The 21,279-nt window shown below is 36.3% G+C and overlaps 1 protein-coding gene across 3 annotated transcripts in view; it reads right to left on the minus strand.

The window, feature by feature from the left end:
* Positions 1–21,279, minus strand: part of TNPO1 (transportin 1) — an 85,194-nt gene that overhangs the window by 20,172 nt on the left and 43,743 nt on the right. For all 3 annotated transcript variants that reach the window (XM_007457052.1, XM_007457053.1, XM_007457054.1), the window contains 7 exons: positions 19,888–19,994; positions 17,781–17,914; positions 16,298–16,379; positions 13,213–13,335; positions 10,947–11,065; positions 4,640–4,700; positions 3,700–3,868 (listed from right to left, as the gene is read on the minus strand). In XM_007457052.1, the coding sequence (XP_007457114.1) occupies positions 3,700–3,868; positions 4,640–4,700; positions 10,947–11,065; positions 13,213–13,335; positions 16,298–16,379; positions 17,781–17,914; positions 19,888–19,994 (795 nt within the window). The remainder of the gene's footprint in view (positions 1–3,699; positions 3,869–4,639; positions 4,701–10,946; positions 11,066–13,212; positions 13,336–16,297; positions 16,380–17,780; positions 17,915–19,887; positions 19,995–21,279) is intronic.

The following is a 21,279-nucleotide window of genomic DNA, read 5'->3' on the forward strand; positions in this document are numbered from 1 at the left end:
TTGGGTGGGCAGGTACTTTGTCAATGAGCAGTAATATTTTTAAAGAAATCATTTTTTCTGAGCAGTAGGTGTCAAGAGTAGGCTTAAAATATGCAGTAAACCTTGTCATAAACAAATGTGCTATCATCTAGGCTTTCTTGTTCCATTTATAGAGCACAGAGTAGATTTAGTGTAATTCTCAAGGACTCTAGGATTTTCGGGATGGTAGATGAGCACTGGCTTCAACTTAAAAGTCACCAGCTGCATCAGCCCCTAACAAGAATCAGCCTTCCCTTTGAAGCCAGGCACTGACTTCTACTCTCTACCTATGAAAGTCTTCGATGGCATCTTCTTCCAACAGAAGGCTCTTTTGTCTACATTGAAAATCTGTTGTTTTGTGCAGCCACCTTCATTAATTATCTTAGATCTTCTGGATAACTTGCTGCAGCTTCTATATCAGCATTTGCTGCTTTACCCTGCATTATGTTATGGAGATATAAAGACTTTTTCCCTTAAACCTCAAGAACCAACCTCTTCTTCAGCAGCTTCCTCTCCTCTCTCAGCTTTCAGAGAATTGAAGAGAGTTAGGGCTTTGCTCTGGACTAGGTTTGGCTTAAGGGAATGTTGTGGCTGGTTAACCACAAAAACTTTCTCCTTATCAGCATTCAAGCTGTTTTGCTTGTTTCGTTTTTGTGTGTTCACTGGAGTAGCACTTTTAACTTCCTTCAAGAACTTTTCTTTTGCTCACAACTTGGCTAACTGGCGCAAGAGGCCTGGCTTCTGGCCTACCGCAGTTTCTACATGCCTTCCTCACTAAGCTTAATCATTTCTTTTAATTAATTAGTTGATTGATTTTTTGGCTGCATTGGGTCTTTGTTGCTGTGCACAGGCTTTCTCTAGTTGCAGTGAGCATGGGCTACTTCATTGTGGTGTGCAGGCTTCTCATCGTGGTGGCTTCTCTTGTTGCGAAGCATGGGCTCTAGGTGCACGGGCTTCAGTAGCTGCAGTTCACGGGCTTCAAGTCCCAGCTTAATCACTTCTAACTCTTGATTAAAAGTGAGTGACGTGGGGCGTCACTGATAGTGTAATGGTTAAGAATCCGCCTGCTAATGCAGGGGACGCGGGTTCAAGCCCTGGTCCGGGAAGATCCCACATGCCGCAGAGCAACTAAGCCCATGTGCCACAACTACAGAGCCTGCACTCTAGAGCCCGCAAGCCACAACTACTGAGCCTGCATGCTGCAATTACTGGAGCCCACATGCCTAGAGCCCGTGCTCCGCAACAAGAGAAGCCACCGCAATGAGAAGCCCGCGCACTGCAACGAAGAGTAGCCCCCGCTCGCCACAACTAGAGAAAGCCCGCGTGCAGCAACAAAGACCCAGCGCAGCCGAAAATAAAATAAAGTGAGAAACATGCAACTAACTCTTCCTTTCACTTGAACACTTAGAGGCCACTGAAGGGTTATTAGTTGGTCTAATTTCAATATTGTTGTGTCTCAGAGAAGAGGGACACTCAAGGAGAGGGAGAGAGATGGGGAATGGCTGTGAGTGGAGCAGTCAGAACACACCCAACATTTACTAATTAGTAAGTTTGCCATCTTATATGAGCATGGTTCACGCAGCCCCAAAACGATTACAACAGTAACATCAAAGATGACTCATCACAGATTGCCCTAACAAATATAATAACAAAAAAGCTTGCAATATTCCAAGAATTACCAAAATGTGACAGCGTCACAAAGTGAGTAAATGCTGTTGGAAAAATGGCGCCAACAGACTCGATCAGTGCAGGGTTGCTACGAACCTTCAGTTTATAAAAAATGCAGTTATCTATGAAGTGCAAGAAAGCGAAGCGAAACCAAAGCAGGTTAAGCCCGTATATCCGTTTTTCTGTATCTGCATAGAAAAACTTCTGGAAGAACATAAAGATGGGTGGGATGTGAAAAGGAAGTATTCCCTGCCCCCCAATTCAACACACATTATTACTTCTGCAGTTATCTACATTAAATCTTAATGCATGCTCCCCACCAACCTTAAAGTAGGGATACACTGGGAGGTAATTCTGTGGTAGTAATAAAGACCCTGGGTTCTCTTGTGTGAGATTTGGGTTCCAAAACTACATGTGCCACCAGTACCAGCTAAGCTAACCTTAGGAAGTTTCTCTTTTTGCAGTATCTTTACCTACCCAAGGCTGTTGGAAAGATTAAATGTGAAAGGCATACAAAGTCCTTGGTCTAGGGCTGGGCACGTTAGTCAGTCTAAGGAACCGTTAGTTATAGGAAACTAAATGGGCAGTAATCAGCATAATTCCAAATAACTTACAGAGTTCAGGCTGATGATTCATGTCCTTAATTGCTCTATCGGTTAGTTACTAGAAATCTCAACACTCTGAATCACAGCGTGGTTCTTAACTGGGGGTGATTTTGTGTCCCAAGGAACATTGGGCAATGTCTCGAGACACTGCTGGTTGTCACAATTTTGTGTGTGTTCTCCCCCCACCTCCTGCGCTACTGCCATTTACTGGGCAGAGATCAGGGCTGCTGCTCAAAATCCTATAATGGACAGGATGACCCCACAACAAAGAATTACATGGCCCAAAACGTGAAATGTGCTATGAACTAGAGCAGCAAGATTTAAAAACCAGCATGCAAGCAAAAGCAAAACACAGGTGTCTAGATTCTCCCCAGAGTTATCTAATTAGTATGTGGCCCAGAATGCAGGCTTAATATATGATGTGGATTTGCAGGTAAGGTTGAAAACCAAGATTTTAAAAAACATATTTGTAAGTCTGAATATGACAAAAGCAATTTATATAATTTTGGAAAATTGCATGATAATCAACCAATTTTCATGCAAATTATCACACAAAAAAATAAGTTTATGTTAGGAAAACAGGAAAAGCTGTTTTCTGTGGTCAATGTTTCTATTTCACAGTATCAAACAAAATATATACCCCTTTGAGAAATGACAGTGTGAGATAGTCTTTTTAAGGAATAAAATGACAAGTAAATGAAGAGCAGACCTGTCAGGAAAATATAAAAACAAACCCATAATAAGATTATCACTTCACATCCAGAATGGCTATAACAGAAAAAGACACCCAAGAAGTATTGGCAAGCATGTGGAGAACCTGGAGCCATAAGACACTGCTGGGGGGAATGTAAATGGTGGAGCCACTTTGAAAAACAGCCTGGTAGTACCTCAAAAGGTTAAACATAAAGTTACCATATGACTCAGTAATCCTACTCCTGGGTATATACCCAAGAGAATTGAAAACGTACGTTTACACATCGAACTTTACATAACTTCACAGCATCATTACTCACAATAGCCAAAGGGGGGAAACAAAATGTCCATCAAATGATGAACAGATAAGTCAGTCACAAAGGACCACTTTTTGTATAATTCCACTTGTAGGAAATGTCCAGAACAGTTCCTAGAGACAGAATATAGATTGGTCGGTGCTTAAGGCTAGCGAACTGGAAGAAAATGGGAGTGACTACTAATGGGTACAGGGTTTCTTTTCGGGGTGATAAAAATGTTCCAAAATTTACTGTGGTGATGGTTGCACAACTCTGTGAATACACTAAAAGCCACTCAACTGTAACCTTTTGTATGGTATGTGAATTGTATGATATGAGGGCACTGTATGGTATGTGAATTATTTCTCAACAAAACTGTTATCAAAGCAGGTGACTGTGCTTCTCCCTCTCTGACTTACTTAGATTCCAGTCAGAAATTGTATCATCATCATCAATTTCATCGTCATCATCATCTTCCTCTTCAATTCCATCTTCATCATGCTGCTGAGCCACTGTCCTTGATCGATGAAAACGTGGCCTTATGTCCTGTTCACTATCAGGAATTGTTTCATCTTCTTCAACATCACCCTTTATATTTTTTTTAAAGGAAAATTTTGGTTATATTCATTATAAGCTAATATGTATATCAGTAAAAGACTGAGAATATTCAGAGATGGGGTTATGCATATTATTTTGAAATACAGTTGACTCTTGAACTATATGGGTTGGAACTGTGCGGGTCCACTAACATGCAGATTTTTTTCCAATAAATGAAGTCTTAACACTACTACATAATCCATGGTTGGCTGAATCTGCAGATATGGAACCATGGACACGGAGGGCCAACTGTAAAGTTATACAGGGATTTTTGACTGAGCTCAAGGCCAATGCTGCTAACATCCCATTTTCAAGGGTCAACTGTATACCTCTTCATTAAGAACCACTCCCCTGGGCAGAAAATAGTTCTCTGTGAAGGGGAGAACAGGCTATCACATAACCCATGTTAGATATCAGGCACTTTCAAACCACATTATATGGTTTCCCACCAGCTGGTATAATCTAGAGTATCTGAATCAAGATCAGAACATATTTAACATATTTTAAAATAAACTCCAAACAATTTGTATTAACAGGAAATGGATGCGAACTCTATTAGTGTCACCGTCTAGTTAGTTCCAGCTAGAAGCTAGAATCTATTACCACCCAAATTCATTATCTTTGAACTCCGTAGCATACTATATAACAGAAAGCCTATTTACATAGGGCCTACTCTAAACAAATGTTCTGTTAGTCAAATCCAAAGATCTACTAAGTCAATAAAAATAATCTTCCCTATTCATCAGGGAATAGTTTCCTTACCTTAAGTAGGATGATATCTATATCCGAGTACTTCATGCCATTCACTAACACAGGAATCAACCTATAAAGAAATGAATTCATGAAACAAAGATCTAAAGATCTCAAAGTCTTAACAACCTCATGAATACTAATAATACCAATAAAACAACCACCACTGCTAATATTGCCTTATAGCATGTTCTTTGCCCTTCTCAAATGATGAATACTCCCAATATATATCTCAGGCCTTTTAAATACTCATGCATGGGACCTACTGGATGGAATCTTAGTGGGGATAAGACAGCTTATCAAGAGTGCTTAGAAATAAAAACAATAATTTTTTTTTCCAATTTTTCCCCTAAGACTTTATCCCAAATATATGAATGAATATTCCCAATTTTTAAAGACCAATGTTACCTGATGCAAGAACAAGAACAATGGAAACAATCTAAATGTCCATCATTAAGGGCTTGGTTAAAAATAAATTACAGTTGGGGATTCCCTGGCAGTCCAGCAGTTACAACTCTGCGCTTTCACTGCTAGGGCCCTGCAGTGTTCAATCCCTGGTCGGGGAACTAAGATCCTGCAAGGATCTTATTTTTGGATGCAGCACGGCCAAAAACAAACAAACAAACAAATTAAGTTGAAAAAACAAAAAGCCCTCTAGGTGTAAAACACATAAAGCATATTTCCACTTAAGATAAAAATAATGAGAGATTCCTAGCCACAGCAATCAGAGAAGAAAAAAAAAAATAAAGGAATCCAAAATGGAAAAGAAGTAAAGCTGTCACTGTTTGCAGATGACATGACACTCTACAGAGAAAATCCTAAAGATGCTACTAGAAAACTACTAGAGCTCATCAATGAATCTGGGTAAAGTTGCAGTATGCAAAATTAATACACAGAAATCTCTTGCATTCCTATACACTAACAATGAAAGATCAGAAAGAGAAATTAAGGAAACAATCCCATTTATCATCACATCAAAAAGAATAAAATACCTAGCAATAAACCTACCTAAGGAGGCAAAAGACCTGTACTCAGAAAACTATAAGACACGGATGAAAGAAATCAAAGATGACACAAACAGATGGAGAGATATACCATGTTCTTGGACAGGAAGAATCACTAGTGTCAAAATGACTATACTATCCAAAGCAATCTACAGATTCAATGCAGTCCCTATCAAATTACCAATAACATTTTTCACAGAACTAGAACGAACACTTTTACAATTTGTATGGAAACACAAAAGACCCTAAACAGCCAAAGCAATCTTGAGAAAAGAAAAATGGAGCTGGAGGAATCACGCTCTCTGACTTCAGACTATGCTACAATGCTACAGTAATAAAAACAGTATGGTACTGGCACAAATACAGAAAAATAAATCAAAGGAACAGGATAGAAAGTCCAGAGATAAAAACCACACACCTATGGTCACCTAATTCATGACAAAGGAGGCAAGAATATACAATGGAGAAAAGATACTCTCTTCAATAAGTGGTGCTGGGAGAACTGGACAGCTACATGTAAAAGACTGAAATTAGAACACTCCCTAACACCATACACAAAAGTAAACTCAAAATGGATTAAAGACCTACATGTAAAGCCAGACACTATAAAACTCTTAAGAGGAAAATACAGGCAGAACGCTCTATGACATAAACTGCAGCAAGACTCTTTTGATCCACCTCCTAGAGTAATGAAAATAAAAACAAAAACAAAAACAAAAACAAAAGGGGTCTAATTAAACTTAAAAAAGCCTTTGTCCAGGAAAGGAAAGCATAAACAAAAAAAGACAACCCCCAGAATGGGAGAAAAGTATTTGCAAATGAAGCAACCAACAAGGGATTAATCTCCAAAATTTACAAACGGCTCATGCAGCTCAATATCAAAAAAACAAACAACCCAATCCAAAAATGGGCAGAAGATCTAAACAGACATTTCTCCAAAGAAGACATACAGCTGGCCAAAAAGCACATAAAAAAGATATTCAACATCACTAATTATTAGAGAAATGCAAATCAGAACTACAATGAGGTATCACCTCACACCACTCAGAAATGGCCATCATCAAAAAATCTACAAACAATAAATGCTGGAGAGAGTGTGGAGAAAAGGGAACCCTCCTACACTGTTGGTGGGAATGTAAACTGGTACAACCACTATGGAGAAGAGTATGGAGGTTCCTTAAAAAACAAAAATAGAGCTACCATATGATACAGCAATTCCACTCCTGGGCATATATCTGGAGAAAACCATAATTCAAAAAGATACACGCACCCCAATGTTCACTGCACTATTTACAATAGCCAGGATGTGGAAGGAGCCTAAATGTCCATCAACAGAGGAATGGATAAGGAAGATGTGGTACATATATACAATGGAATATTACTCAGCCATAAAAAAGAATGAAATAATGCCATTTGCAGCAACATGGATGGACCTAGAGACTGTTATATTGAGTGAAGTCAGTCAAAGACAAATATCATATCACGTACATATGGAGACTAAAAAAATGGTACATAGGAACTTATTTACAAAACAGAAAGAGTCAGGGATGTAGAAAACAAACTTATGGTTCCCAGGGAGGAAGGGGGACAGGGATAAATTAGGAGATTGGGATAGACATATACACACTATTATATATAAAATAGATAACTAATAAGGACCTACTGTATAGCACAGGGAACTCTACTTAGTAAATACTCTGTAATGGCCTACATTGGAAAAGAATCTAAAAGAGAGTGGATGTGTGTGTGTGTGTGTGTGTGTATGTATATATATGTGTGTGTGTGTATATATAACTGATTCACTTGCTGTACATCTGATACTTAACACAACATTGTAAATCAACTATACTCCAATAAAAATTAAAAAAATTAGATTACCTATACAATAACTTACATACACAGACTATCTAGGAAGGCTATACAATAAACTGTTGTCTTCAGAGAGGTGAGTGGGCTAAAAAGGGACGGTATCCATCTTCTACTTTATTTCTAAATGGTGTGACATTTTTACAATAAGCCTACATTCAGTATTTGTATTCCTTTTAATAAAAGAGATGACAGTGTTTAAAATATAAAAACAGTAAACTTAAAGGAATTAATCCAAAATAAATCAAAAAGGAAAAAAAGAGCTCTACCGACAAGGTTATCATAGTCTGATAAAAAGTTTGGAAATTTAAATTCTAACTTCTTAAGACATTAAGAACTTAAACTTCCAATAAGAAAATAGTTAAATAAATCAGAATATTATATCTAATCTGAAGTATTATGTTGTCACCAAAAGGGAACCATAATGTCTGTAAACATGGAATTCCAGGTATACTGAAATATTTATGATGACTAGTTAAAAAAAAATATATCAAAACATGTTAAGTAAAGGTCAAAATACTAATTTAAGTTCCTTCTGTAGATATGATGGTTTTATCTTGGACAGCTTTCTTAAACTTTGATTTGTTTCCTCACTGTCCAATCATACACACTGAAATGAGTCTACTGAGGACAAAAGGTATGAGAGAATACTTTGGAAACACGTAACAATGTCCACAGTCCACTGCTTCCAAATTCTACCTTTCATTGTTCTGGGGGGCATGGAAAAAGTGTGAATAGGCAAAAGAAACTCATACTCATGAGTACCAGCTGTGGGGTTATTAATAAAGCACCTTCTTAATAACCTAGTGAGAAAGTATTATGATCCCTATTTTACAAACGAGTAACTAAAGCTCAAAGAGGTAATATTATTTCCACAAGGCCATAAATGTTAAGTAAGTTTCCTTTCTTTACCCCAGATGTAAAAATCTCTGTCCACATTAATGTCCTCAGTGTTTGCTGTGGCTTTACTTCAAATAGTCACATGCTTTAACACACACTAAATAAATATGTATGAAACCAATGTTAAGCACACCTCTACTTTCAATGAGGTAATTTTGCAAGCCCTCATTAACCAAAGGAATACTAACATTAAAAAGGAAGCAGTGGGATTTCAAATTTGTAAAAAGGAAAATATGAGCCACTCAAACTTTCATGTTCAAAGTCCTTCTAAATTCTAAAATAGATTAACGGTAGTAATTCAACATTATAGCTAGTATACCATAACTAGATAAAATTATAATACACAGAACCATACTGTGTAAGCTACAGGAATCTTGCAAGAGAACCAAGCCCATTTGGATCACCAACAGTTAAATCATTTATGATATTTGTCAATAATTTCACGAAAATGATGAGGATGGATGGCAGACCATAAAATATTGAAGAGTTCACCTGAGGTGAGGTAAAGAAGTAAAGACAGTGAGCCCCATCTATTCTCTGAATCTTTTTAAGATGAAAGAAACTGCAGCAAGCTAAAAAGTTAAGGCAGCAGAGAGGGAAAAGTTTAAAGAGGGAATTTATCTATTTGATAGAGTGAGGTCCCTAAGGATAAGAAAAAAATTATGCTATCCAAGACCATAAATAGAAAGCCTGGTTAGGAAGAAGACAATTCACATGAAAATGTCTATCTATAAGTTTTGGGGAAAACGTGAAGGGTCACCTGTTTTCCCTACAAAGCAGAAGTGCTCAAATTGAATGAAGAGAACTTCCGAAGAGTGATAAAGGTATCAAATAGTTGCTCTGGTGAATGGAAGATAAAAGCTGATCTGGAACAGGAAAAATTGGCAGATGGTATGAAGGGTCCACTTGATGTTGAAGACCATGGATTTCTATAGCCACCAATCCTCCCGGCAGTGTAACTTTTCCCAACAGTATTTAAGAAGTAGCAAAGACAGTTTAATTAATCCAGAGCAGGGGGCAGCTGGAGGTTTATGGTCAGTACTGTTGATTTGTGGATCATGATATCTGTGCCAGATAGAGAAAGAATAAGAAGATGTGTAGGAAATAGGGGACTGATAAGGCGGGGCAAGTCAAAAAGTGAGGTAGGAAAGAGATATTGGAGTTAACTGTGACCACGTGGCAATATGGTATGTGTCTGACAAATTCCAATCATACAAAGCAGACCATTATTTTTTAACAAATCTAACTCTTAAGAAGCTTTCTCCTGAAGCCTCATGTAGAAAACAAGAAGAGAATTTTAATGCAACATCATGGAAAGGCAATGATGTTAATACCAACGATGAATGTTTACTGAGTACTTAAGTATATGCCAAGCACTGGGTTAGTTGTTTTACATGGATTAACTCATAAATAAGCCCCAGGAGATATTAGTGTACAAGAATAAAGGTGGAAAAAACATAATTCAGGGGAAAAAAAAGCAGACCCGTCCTACCAGATAACAAAATATATTAGCAAATGTTCAACAATCAATAGAGCATAGTACTGGCTAAAAAAAAAAAAAAAAAAAAAAAGAAAAAGGAAAAGAAAAAACAAGAATACATGACACAGCCCAGAAAGATAAAAGAATTTAACCTTACTCTTTATTACATTAATGCTTTCTATGTGAATTCATTTTAATAAGAAAGATCTCATCACATTAACAATTTTGATTCCTCAGCAAACATTTTTTGCTCATACTAAACAAGAATCTGGTTAACAGATCTAGGAAAAACAGTTCTTTTACTGTGTTTTTAATCTCCGGATCAGACTGATGTTGATATTTTCCCATCCTCACAATACACTATTTGAACCAAAAATAAAAGCAGTCTTGTTTAATTTAAAAATGGTTCCCAAACCAGTGGTTTGGAAGACATATAAATCAAATCCATTTATCACTGGAATGGGTTGTTTAATGTTCACACATAGCACACAACTAAATGGGAACTGCTGATCTTTTAGCCTGCTACCAAGTTCTTGGTTGCTTACCAATGTTTAGATTTTATTAGGGTAATGAAAGAGACCACCAACCTATAACTGCTCTTATCATCTCCCGTTACAGCTTAGGTTTTCATTAATAAAATCTCTTCAGTTTTATAAGAATTAATGTCTGTTTATATAACTTTTAGGATTATATGATCCTATGGTAAGAAACAAGCATATCATAAAACTGGAATCACAAATCAGGGAGAAGAGAATAATTAATGAGTTAATAATTAATAATTAATATGAAATCCATGAGACCCCATAGTCAAATTATAAGATTATAAAAAATTGTGCCATGGATTATCCAAAATTAGTTATAATTCAGCATAAACCACCCTCATGTAATTTAGAAAACAAAAGTAATTGCTTCTTTAAAAATGTCTTTACTTATAGCATCGGTAAAATTAAGTCTTACTTCTTTAGAACTTCATTACCTGATGGCATAAGAATGTAACCTAAAAATATGAAAATGAGGAATCACTGCTAAATTTAACAACAAGGGAGTATTTGTAAGAAGGAGCACTTACTTGGGAAGATGCCTTATGAGTACATCTTTGCATATTGGTTGCTCAGCCAAAGTGAGCCAAAATTCGCAGGCTTCTAAAGCCACATTTTCATCTTGATCTTGGGTCCTCTGCAGCATGTACTGTAAACAAAGGAGGCTTAGTATTAATCAGTTTAAATCATACAATTAAAATAAACCTAATCTAATTTCAGCAAGTTAACTGTCCTTTGCTATGGGTCTTGCACTTTTACAGTGGTTCTAGACTTAGGCTTTGGATTTTTTAAAAAAAGCTTCCTAATCAATTCTAAAAAGCAGCCAAACTTAAGAACTACTGCTTTAGAATGTTGCCTAATGTAAAGTGTCCAATTCATATTTATCTGCTTCTATATAGGCGTATATTGTTTCATGAAACCACTGAGATTTTTAAAAAGTATTAATATTCAAACATTGTCTTCACAGATGCATCAAAATAAAAAACACCATTAAACCATTCATAAAATGGACAATCATTTTTATAACATAACCACCCAAGCTGACTCTTATAATTACAATTACCCCTTGAACAGTGAGATTGGCATGCCAACCCTGCAAGCAGTCAAAAATCCACCTATAACTTATAGCCAACATTCTATATATACGGTTCCTCTGTATCCAGTTCCTCATCTGCAGATTCAACCAATCTTGGGTTGTGTAGTACTGCAGTACATATTCAGTAAAAAGAAATCTGGGTATGAGTAGACCCATGAAGTTCAAACCTGTGTTGTTCAAGGGTCAACTGTATATATACTTCCACATATTTAAAAAGATATATAGATATTACACAATTACAAAAATTAATTTTTTTTAATTTGGAAAAAAGTAGTGGCATTTCTTTGTCAACTATATAATTTCTAGTTGCCAACAAAATAGGTTTATCATGTCCTTCGTGTCCTTTGAACATACCAAGCCAAATTCACTCTTAAGTTGGAGGAACATTTCTGATCTCCAAATCTATCCAAATCTACCCTTCTTTTAAAAGTCTAACATACCAGGAATTCCCTGCAGCCCAGTGGTTAGGATTTGGCGCTCTCACTGCCAGGGCCCTGGGTTCGATCCCTGGTCAGGGAACTAAGATTACGCAAGGTGCAAAGCGTGGCCACCCCTCCCCCCCCCAAAAAAAAACCTTACATGCAAAAACAAAATAAACATAATCAAAGGCATGAATTCCCAATGTACCTGGGACTGAATCTGGGGTCAAGTGATGAATTCTTCAATGAAACATCTCAAACGTCAAAATACAGCAACACAACTGCTGTGACAGGCTAGCCCCTACCATGTTCTACTACTACGCTGGGTATTGCTGAAGAAAGAACTGTAGCCTTGTAAATTAGGTTCCCCAGCTGTGATGTGGCAAATGATTATATATGTCTTTCTTAACTTTCTGGTTAACCCCAAACTCTCACTAAACTCTCAACCAACCCCACCTGATTCTTCTAAACAATTTACAGAGAGAATATCTTTATCAAAGAGAAAGTAATTTATCCCCATCTTTTGCTGCTAAATATCCTTATCACTACAACTATCTTTCCTAATGTTTTAGAAAAGGAGTTACTGAACATCATCAATGCTAGCCTTCTAACTGGTCTTAGATGCCATCCTTTAAGTACAACTATATTCAGCAATATGAAAACCAGGTATGACTGTAGCAATAATGAGTATTGCCCAACAAATTACTTTGTCCTAATAATAATTATATGTTATGATGTATTCCTTCCTTTAATTACAACTATCTGTGCTCAACATACTTACAATATCCTAGTAAAATTATTTTAATCACATAAGGACTGAAAGAGAGCCTTTTAAAATCTAAATGGTCTGCTAGAACTCACTATAATGGTTACGTATTTTCTATTCAGAAATTGTTACCACTGTTACCATAAATCAAAAGTTGATCAGATCAATTTACCAGTTAACGGGTCAAAAACAAACTCTTTTAAGTACTATAGTTTTATTGGCCTAACCCATATCTAATAAATACAAATAAACTAAATATTTCCTAGTTACACTGGTTAAAAGCTATCTTACTCCTTTAAACAACGTTCCGCTCTGTAACGTCTTATATCTCATGAAAGAAAAATCGCCATAAAGATAATTTTTAACTTTAAGATGATAACTAATTTTTATAGTCCCCCCCCCCCAACAAATGTGACAAATAAATTGGAAGACAGTGGCTTCACCCTATACATTTTGTGCCCAAGATTTTTCTTGAGGGGAAGGTGAGGAGAAAGCCTTTAAATTGCTTGTATTACCTCAACTATATTATGCATGTGAGGAAGCAGGCGATCCATTCGAACTTCAAGCAACATCACAAGTGCCCGGCACACATTCTTCCGTACCTCTGGTTCTTCATCACCAGCCAATGCAAAGAGATTCTATTGCACAAGAAATATTTTCTTCTAGTTAAGTATTCCAACATACTAGAGAAGTTTATACATAATAACCAATAATCTGCAAGGTGGCAACATTTAAAGAAACCCTAAGAAGATACTGTACAAATAAAGGCTTATGAATTAACTGGCCCTACTAATACTTTATAGCATTAGATTATAAAATAAGACAGACGCAGGATGATAACTGCCAAAAACTATGATTTTGGTAAATGATCTAAAGCCATTTTTCAGAGTATGAGTTGTTGCATCTTGAAGTAATCTTCAGTTTATGAGAATAAAACCATGTCACTAGGACATAGGAGCATTCACCCAGATCACCCAGAATTAGAGATAATCATTAAAATACAGTTTGATTTACACTTCAAAATTACTGTCTGTTAAGAGATTATTCCTACCAATACTAATTCTTAATAGGCATACATTCTATAAAAGCACCAACAATTGGGAAATATACAGAGTTCCAACAATGTGACCCTAAACTGCTGTCGTTCACTGAGTCAACTATTGAAAAAATGGTAATAGTAGCAATCGATCTTATGCTGTTAAGTTTCTCTACAAGGTTTAAAAAAAAAAGTGTGAATGAATAATACTGTTTCAATTAACCGTCTCAACTCTAAGATGCTGCTACTCAATTTTACAAATTTAGACGTTATATAACTTGCTAGCAAGTGGGGGAATCTGAATTTGGTTTTCACGAAATCATGGGTAAGTCCACACTCATTTCATTATACCAACAAGCCTCCACTAGAAAAAGCTGTCTCTTGCAGAGGTTCAAGTGGAGATGTCTGAAGAAAAAACAATTAAGCCTTCCTTATCTCACTCCTGATGTTTTATTGTATGTACACACAACATACACACACACACTGAAAGCAGTAAAAAGATGATTAAAATAATTAAGTAAAATCCAATGTGTCTCATTGTCTCTTCCCAGGACCACAGAAACATCTCCAGAGAGATGAACCTGAAATCATATTACAAGAAATGGGTAAGACAATGGAAAAACTTAAATATCAAATGTGACAATATGTGAAGTACTGTTGTAGTAGCATTTTTAAAACTTTCATTTCTCCAAGTCCTGTCTCTACTTCTGAGGCTTTCAAAACTCCGTAGCTGCTCTTTTAATTTTACATGGTCAGAAAGAATAAGGTTTTTCCAGCAGGTGCTGCTCATATAAAACCTTCGTGAAATACGATGTTGTCTTAAGTATGAATACCCAGCTTTGCCAAGGTATGTTATAGCCAAGTATTAGTAACCAATACACTTTTCATCAGTACCAGCACACGTAGCAGGCATGATTTCAGCCCCCGATAAAAACACTGGTGACTGAAGAAAACTAACCAGTTATTGATTTAGCAAATAGTTACTGAGAGCCTACCATGTGTCAGGTGCCTCCTCTGGAGGTTTACTACTCTTACAGGATGAAGAACTGAGTGAATCTTACTGGATTACCAAGTAGCACAGAAGTGTTAATATGGTATTTAACACTAATGGAAAATATCATTAAATGTCAGGAAACGTTCTTGTTCCACTTGCTGTGTATGGCCCTGTGGAATTTTTATTTTCAGAAAGAATTTATTTTACTCTAAATTATATTTCTGTATAAGATGCTGGTATGTCTATTACTGTTCTCTTTAATAAGCCATGAGAGAAGAACACTAAGAGGGAATACTATTATAATTACAATAAAAACTACTACTGCTTCTAAAAATAATAGCAGTAGCTAGCATGTGGAGTGCTTACTTTGTAGCAGGCACTGTTCCAATTTATTTTTAGCCAATACCTTTTTTAACAATCCAACAAGGTAAGTCTATTATTAGCTTTATTTTATAAAAACTGAAAATACAAGTTAAATAAGGTGCCCCAGGTTAACAAGCTACTAAGCTGTGGAGCTGGGATTTGAACACAGGCAGTCTTACTCCAGACTTCTAATACTGTCCACTACCCTCTATACCAAACTAGACTGAAAACACCTTGAAGCATAAAATTTCTTTATGTATCCTTAGCAACAAGCACAGTGCCTGAGTCACAGTAGGTATTCAGTAAAATGTATTTAAGATGCATGTTTTCATTTCAATTTTCAAATGGCTTGAGGATTCTAATGGCTACTACTTGTAGTCTATTGGTAAAAGATGTTTAGAAGAAGCTTGCCAATTTAAGTGATGAGACAAAAAAGACGTAATTTCTCCCACTTCTTTCTTGTAATTTCCCAACAGGAATACCAGAAATATGGTCTCTGAAGGACTTTTTTTTTTTTAAAGAAGAGCTGAAAAGGAATAGACTATTTAAATTTCATTTGATGAAAATAAAAGTGAAGTGCTTAAGGAACTTTAATAACCCTTTCACAATCGCTGTTATCAAGCAGAAGTTCTGAAAAGAAATTCTACTGCTTAGGGTTCAATGGCCAAAAAACTATGCTCCTGTTGTCTTTCTGCTTTTATCAAAAAGTTAAAAAGTACCATTAGAAATGCTCGCTGAGCTTTAACAGCCAATTCTCCCCCCTGAAACTTCTCATTCTACACTGAAAACCAATGGAAAGAGAGAAGTACTATCCTTTTAATTTATACCTTCAGATTCTTTATCAAATTAAGTTTATTCAACCTCTTCATGTTTCTAATATCACAAAGGAGCTGGGAGATTTAATTTCCATATGCAATTTGAACAGTATATTGAGGTAGAAATTTTTATAATCAAAATATTAAACACAGACATACCATAATCAATGTTTGCACAAGTAGAAAACTCAGTGAGAGGAAAAGTACTTTTATTTTCAGTTAACGAGAATCACAAAGTTTATACTGTACCAAATTTTAATACTGTCAGAAATAATTTAAATATTGACAGCTCATAATTATAAATTATCGTATTTATAAAATAAAACTGCATGCAATGAACACTTTCTAACCTCCTCAAAAATAAGGTGGGGTGGGGGGAGGACAAATCTTACCTCAATAAAGGAATCAATATGCAACATCAGAGCTTGAGTTCTACTGATGATAAACTGATTGACACAGGCAACAGCATGAGACCTAGAAACAAAATTCAAAGTACACTAATTGAAGAAGCTCTGCTCCATTTACAGAAGACTGGCAAGAATTTAAACGTTCCTCCATAAAAATATTAGTGTATGTACAGCCATGTGTGCACACGCACACACCCTAAAAAGAATGAGTCAAAATTCTCTATGTATTAAACATATCCTTCACATTCTTTCCGTGTTAAGTGAAAAATGCACGTTATGGAGCAATATGTTAATGCTACTAAGAAAGTGGAAAAGCGTCTGGAAGGACATGTTCGCTCTCAAGAGTGGGAGGTTGGATGGGGACATAATGGGAATTATTTTAGATTTTAAAATAATGGGCATGCATTCCTTCTGAAACTGAAAATGCGGACTGTTCTACAGCCTATGTGTTCTGACATACCTAATCTAATCCCATAGCAATTCTTAATGGCACTACTGTTAAAAATATACCCATAATCTAATCACTTACTACCTCCAGTTCTCCTCTAGTCCAAACCATAATCTCCCATTGGGACTATGCCAAGAGGCTCTAACTGGTTTCCCAATTCCCATTATGCAAAACCCCACTACCTGTTTGACACACATATAAGATCACATAATATCCTTGTTCAGATTGCTCCAGTAGGAATCTACTATTCCTGCCAAACGTCAAAAGGTAAATATTTTAAGCTTTGTGGGCCACATAAGACCTCTGTGGCAGCTTTACTACCCACCCGCCCACTTCAACCTTTTAAACTGTGAAATCATTTGTAGCTCATAAGTCATGCCTTAATTTGGCCACACGGGTCACAGTGTGCCGATTACTGGCGTAAACACGCCCCTGTAACGTGCTACTCCCTACCCCTCTAGCTTCATTTCCTACTGTGCTACAAAATCGTTTTCTTCTGTCACCCTAAAAGGTTTCTTCCTAACTCCAGGGACTTTGTACTGTTGTTCCCTCTTAAGTGATCTTGGCTTTGATCGTTCAGAAAGCCTTGCTACTTTACTTTGTTCAGGGTTTCTGCACAATTGCTGCCTGTGACAAAGAATGTGCTGCATAACACACCTGTGAATCACTACCTAACCCCTTATGCTCGCTATTTTTCCACAGTATGTGTCAACCCCGACAAGCTCTGCAACACACTGAATTTCAGCCTCACACAAAGGACTTTAAAAGCATGACTGTTAACCATTATAAATGTAATTAACCATGTAGATGGTGGAGAAGTGTCATAGTTAATGAAAATTTCAGCAGAGTGACATTTCACAGGCTGTCATTAGAGGAGTAGATTTCAATTATCAAGTCCACCTCTATGGAACAGCCAGTTATCTTCTGCCGATTGCAAAAATACTAGGTAGTGCAAAATAAGGGAGTGGTCAGGTTCGCATCAGAGTTTATAAATTAATTTAATATTGGCTATATAGATACCTTATTTTTGGACTACTGTGCTTGAAGAACTGTAAAAATTTAGGAATCATGATGTTGAGAGGACGATCTAAAACATCACTATCTAAAATCTCAGCAGAATCTTCACAAATCTTCTGAAGGGCACCAAATGCTCCCTGTAAAAGACATTTCAATGATTAGAATTAAAAATGAAGCCATTTTAAAATTAAATTGAGGAATATTAACTAATTTGTATGGATTAATGTTCCCAGTCCGCATAAAACCTGCATCATAAAATCCATACATTTAATCATCAGCTATAAGAGAAATTTATTATACCACTGAGTTATTTAAAACCTCAGTTTAAATATAATGGTACATTTTAATTTTAGCATTAAATTTCTTAGAATTAGAATTTTGATCGTCAGGGACTGTAAATAATATCATCTAATTTAAAAACTTAACTTCTGCAGTATACTTGCCAATTTTACGTCAACACTAATTTTTCTCTTATTAAATACCAGTTTGTTAAAACAATGTAAAACTCTATGCTTACGTATAAGTGCATTTAACCATTGTACCACTTCTCTTTTTGAAGCACAAATGGAGGTCTTAATTATCATAAAAAAATTACTTATATGTAAACCATTCATTGACAGAAGTTGTTAAAAGGGCAGGCAATTCAATTTGGTAATTTCCCCTACAACCACTTTACAACCAAGTGGCTTACCTAGAGAGCTCCTGTATATAATATCTAACCTACCAGTTACCTCAACCACCTACTTTACTCTGCTTATAATTCTATCAGCAGCATCTTGACTTATTCTCTACACTACAGGCTAATTTAAGAATACTGTATGACTTAGTAGCTCCACAATTTCATGATTATCAGTTTAAACTTTTTATTCTTGGAAAGTGCTTGCTTAAAATTTTGGCTTCCTTTTATGTTATCATTATACCAAAGCACTATTTAAATTTTAATCAACTGTTACCTGATGGCTAAATATTATTATTTTAGTTTTTCTGTAACCTTCCAAGGCATTACTAGAAAATGTATATATGAGAATGCAAGACTGTTTTCTTTTTCTTTGAGGGAGGGAGAAGAGTGACTTTTTAAGACTCCTTTTTGCCAGCTTTCCCTCTCCCTGGTCCTCTCTTCCCCAAGTCGGATCTGGCAACAAAATGTTAAGTCAAAAAGACCACCTGATTCCTTTTTATTAGGTTATTTTTGTACCTGCCCTGACTCCAAGCCTTGCTCTTTTTTGAGAGAGAGATAAGTCACTGCCTTAAGAGAGGCAAAACACCTAAAATGATTTCTATTTAAAACAGATTTCTATCCAAGCTGGAAGCCTGCTAATGAGAAATGGTTAAGGTACTCATTACGTAAGAAATTATAGGAAAACAAATCCATACAGATTCCCTTTCATCTCCCCAAATGGAAAGGTTGCTATTGATTTGATCAGTGGCAAACAAGAGATTATAATTAATATATAATTAAAACTATACTACAGGGCTTCCCTGGTGGCGCAGTGGTTGAGAGTCCGCCTGCCGGTGCAGGGGACACGGGTTCGTGCCCCGGTCCGGGAAGATCCTACATGCCGCGAAGCGGCTGGGCCCATGAGCCATGGCTACTGAGCCTGCGCGTCCGGAGCCTGTGCTCCGCAACGGGAGAGGCCACGACAGTGAGAGGCCCGCGTACCGCAAAAACAAATAAACAAAAAACTATACTACATATACCTCAGACATACCACACAACAAGAGGCACAAAAACACCTTAGAGACACTGAAAATGTACCCACAGTCTGGGAATTTGGTAAATTTAATAAAGTCCATCTTCGAAAAATACTACTTCACCTGATTAAGCTTGACAATTGCTCTGCTGATTACATGTATACACACACCCAGGAATAGTTTTAAAATACAAAAATCAGAAGATATTTCCTTGTAGGAAATATAGTAAAGAGGTTTTATAACTTAACGGTCTTTAAACAGTAAGATACACGATCACTAACAGAAAACAAAAAGGTAACTTTAGGCTTCTAAGTTTTGAAGTTATATGATTCAGAGGAATTATTTTTTCTCAACATTACTAATAAACATGAAAAGAAAAATAGAAAAGAAAAATTATATATGAAGCAAAAATCCTTACCTCACAAGTGTTGTAATCTTCAGAATCCAATAGGCTACAGAGTTTTGGTAAGAGGTCAGGCCAATTCTGCAATTCTCCCTTGGAGGCTATAGTTGTAATCAAAATACCTTGAAAGAAAACACACCCCTTTAGGAAATCTGACTGCATTATGTTAGATACTGCCTTGTGAACCACCACAAGCCAATGTGAGTGCTTACGTTTGCATGTGTGCGCACACACACACACACACATACAGTTTAAATGTTCCAAATCAGTGTACGGCTTGCATACCATGTCAACAGTAACATTCACCAAGGATCACTGTATCACCACAGTACATCTGTGGAAACTCCAACATAAATCAGATCCATTTCTAATCCTGCTTGCCAACACTTCACCCTCTTTGTATTTTTAACAAGTACCTGTACAAAAGACTACAACCTGCTCTTCTCCAACAATAGTTCTACTAATTAAAATTACCCCTATTTTATAAAAATTATATACAAAAGAGTAGAAAGAAATACACCAAAATGTTATTAGCAGCACTTATCAGTGGGTGATGAGTATGAGTCTGTTAGATTCAAATAAAAACACATAAAAGAGGTAAGAACAGCTCTCTGACTTAACCTAGGATCAAAGCCATGACTCAAGGCAGGGAGAGAGAAAGTAGATGAGCCATTAGCCCAGAACATTCCAAGGATGAATCACTGGCAAAGTGATCTTGGACCATGGAGGCTACTGGCACAGGCTGACTGATCATGTCACTCTGACTGGATTATTTCAACTGTGCTGTGTGGCTTAGCTGTAATAGCTAAGGATCATGCAAATACAGAAATATGTATGTAACACAAAAATTTTGTGTATTTTTCTCTGCCTTAGTAAATTTAATATTAGTAACATAATGTAATATGCCTGGTGATTACAGATCTTTTAGCACCTTAATTAAGAGTATAAACAGTAGGCAAATAATATGTAATTCAAAATACTACTCTGCAAAAAAAATTTAAAAGAAGAGGAAAAGTTCTCTCTTCATAGTTATTTTGAGAATTCAGTGAGACAGGCACACAAAATGCCAGGCATATAGTAAATACTCAATAATTATTATTGAACAGCAAATTCTACTATCTGTGTATATAAATTCTCTTTGAGTTTTCCATTGTTAGTTTTGAGAAGGCTGCTCCCAATGGTAAAGGGTTAAAAAATGTAAAGAGTAAAGTTGTTAGCCAAGATTTACTCTCCACTAAAAAAATTAAATTACATGGTAAGGGTCTTAAAATGATAGCATTTTTAAGATATAACCCGTACAATTAAGTGGCCTTCTGGTAAAATCAAAAAGCAGCAAGACTAATAGATCTGTTCCTTCTTGCCATGTATTCTTTCCTGAAGTTAAGACATGAAAGAATTGAGGGAAAG

Source organism: Lipotes vexillifer, unplaced genomic scaffold, assembly GCF_000442215.2.
Source record: "Lipotes vexillifer unplaced genomic scaffold, Lipotes_vexillifer_v1.1 scaffold241, whole genome shotgun sequence".
NCBI classification, from domain to species: domain Eukaryota; kingdom Metazoa; phylum Chordata; class Mammalia; order Artiodactyla; family Lipotidae; genus Lipotes; species Lipotes vexillifer.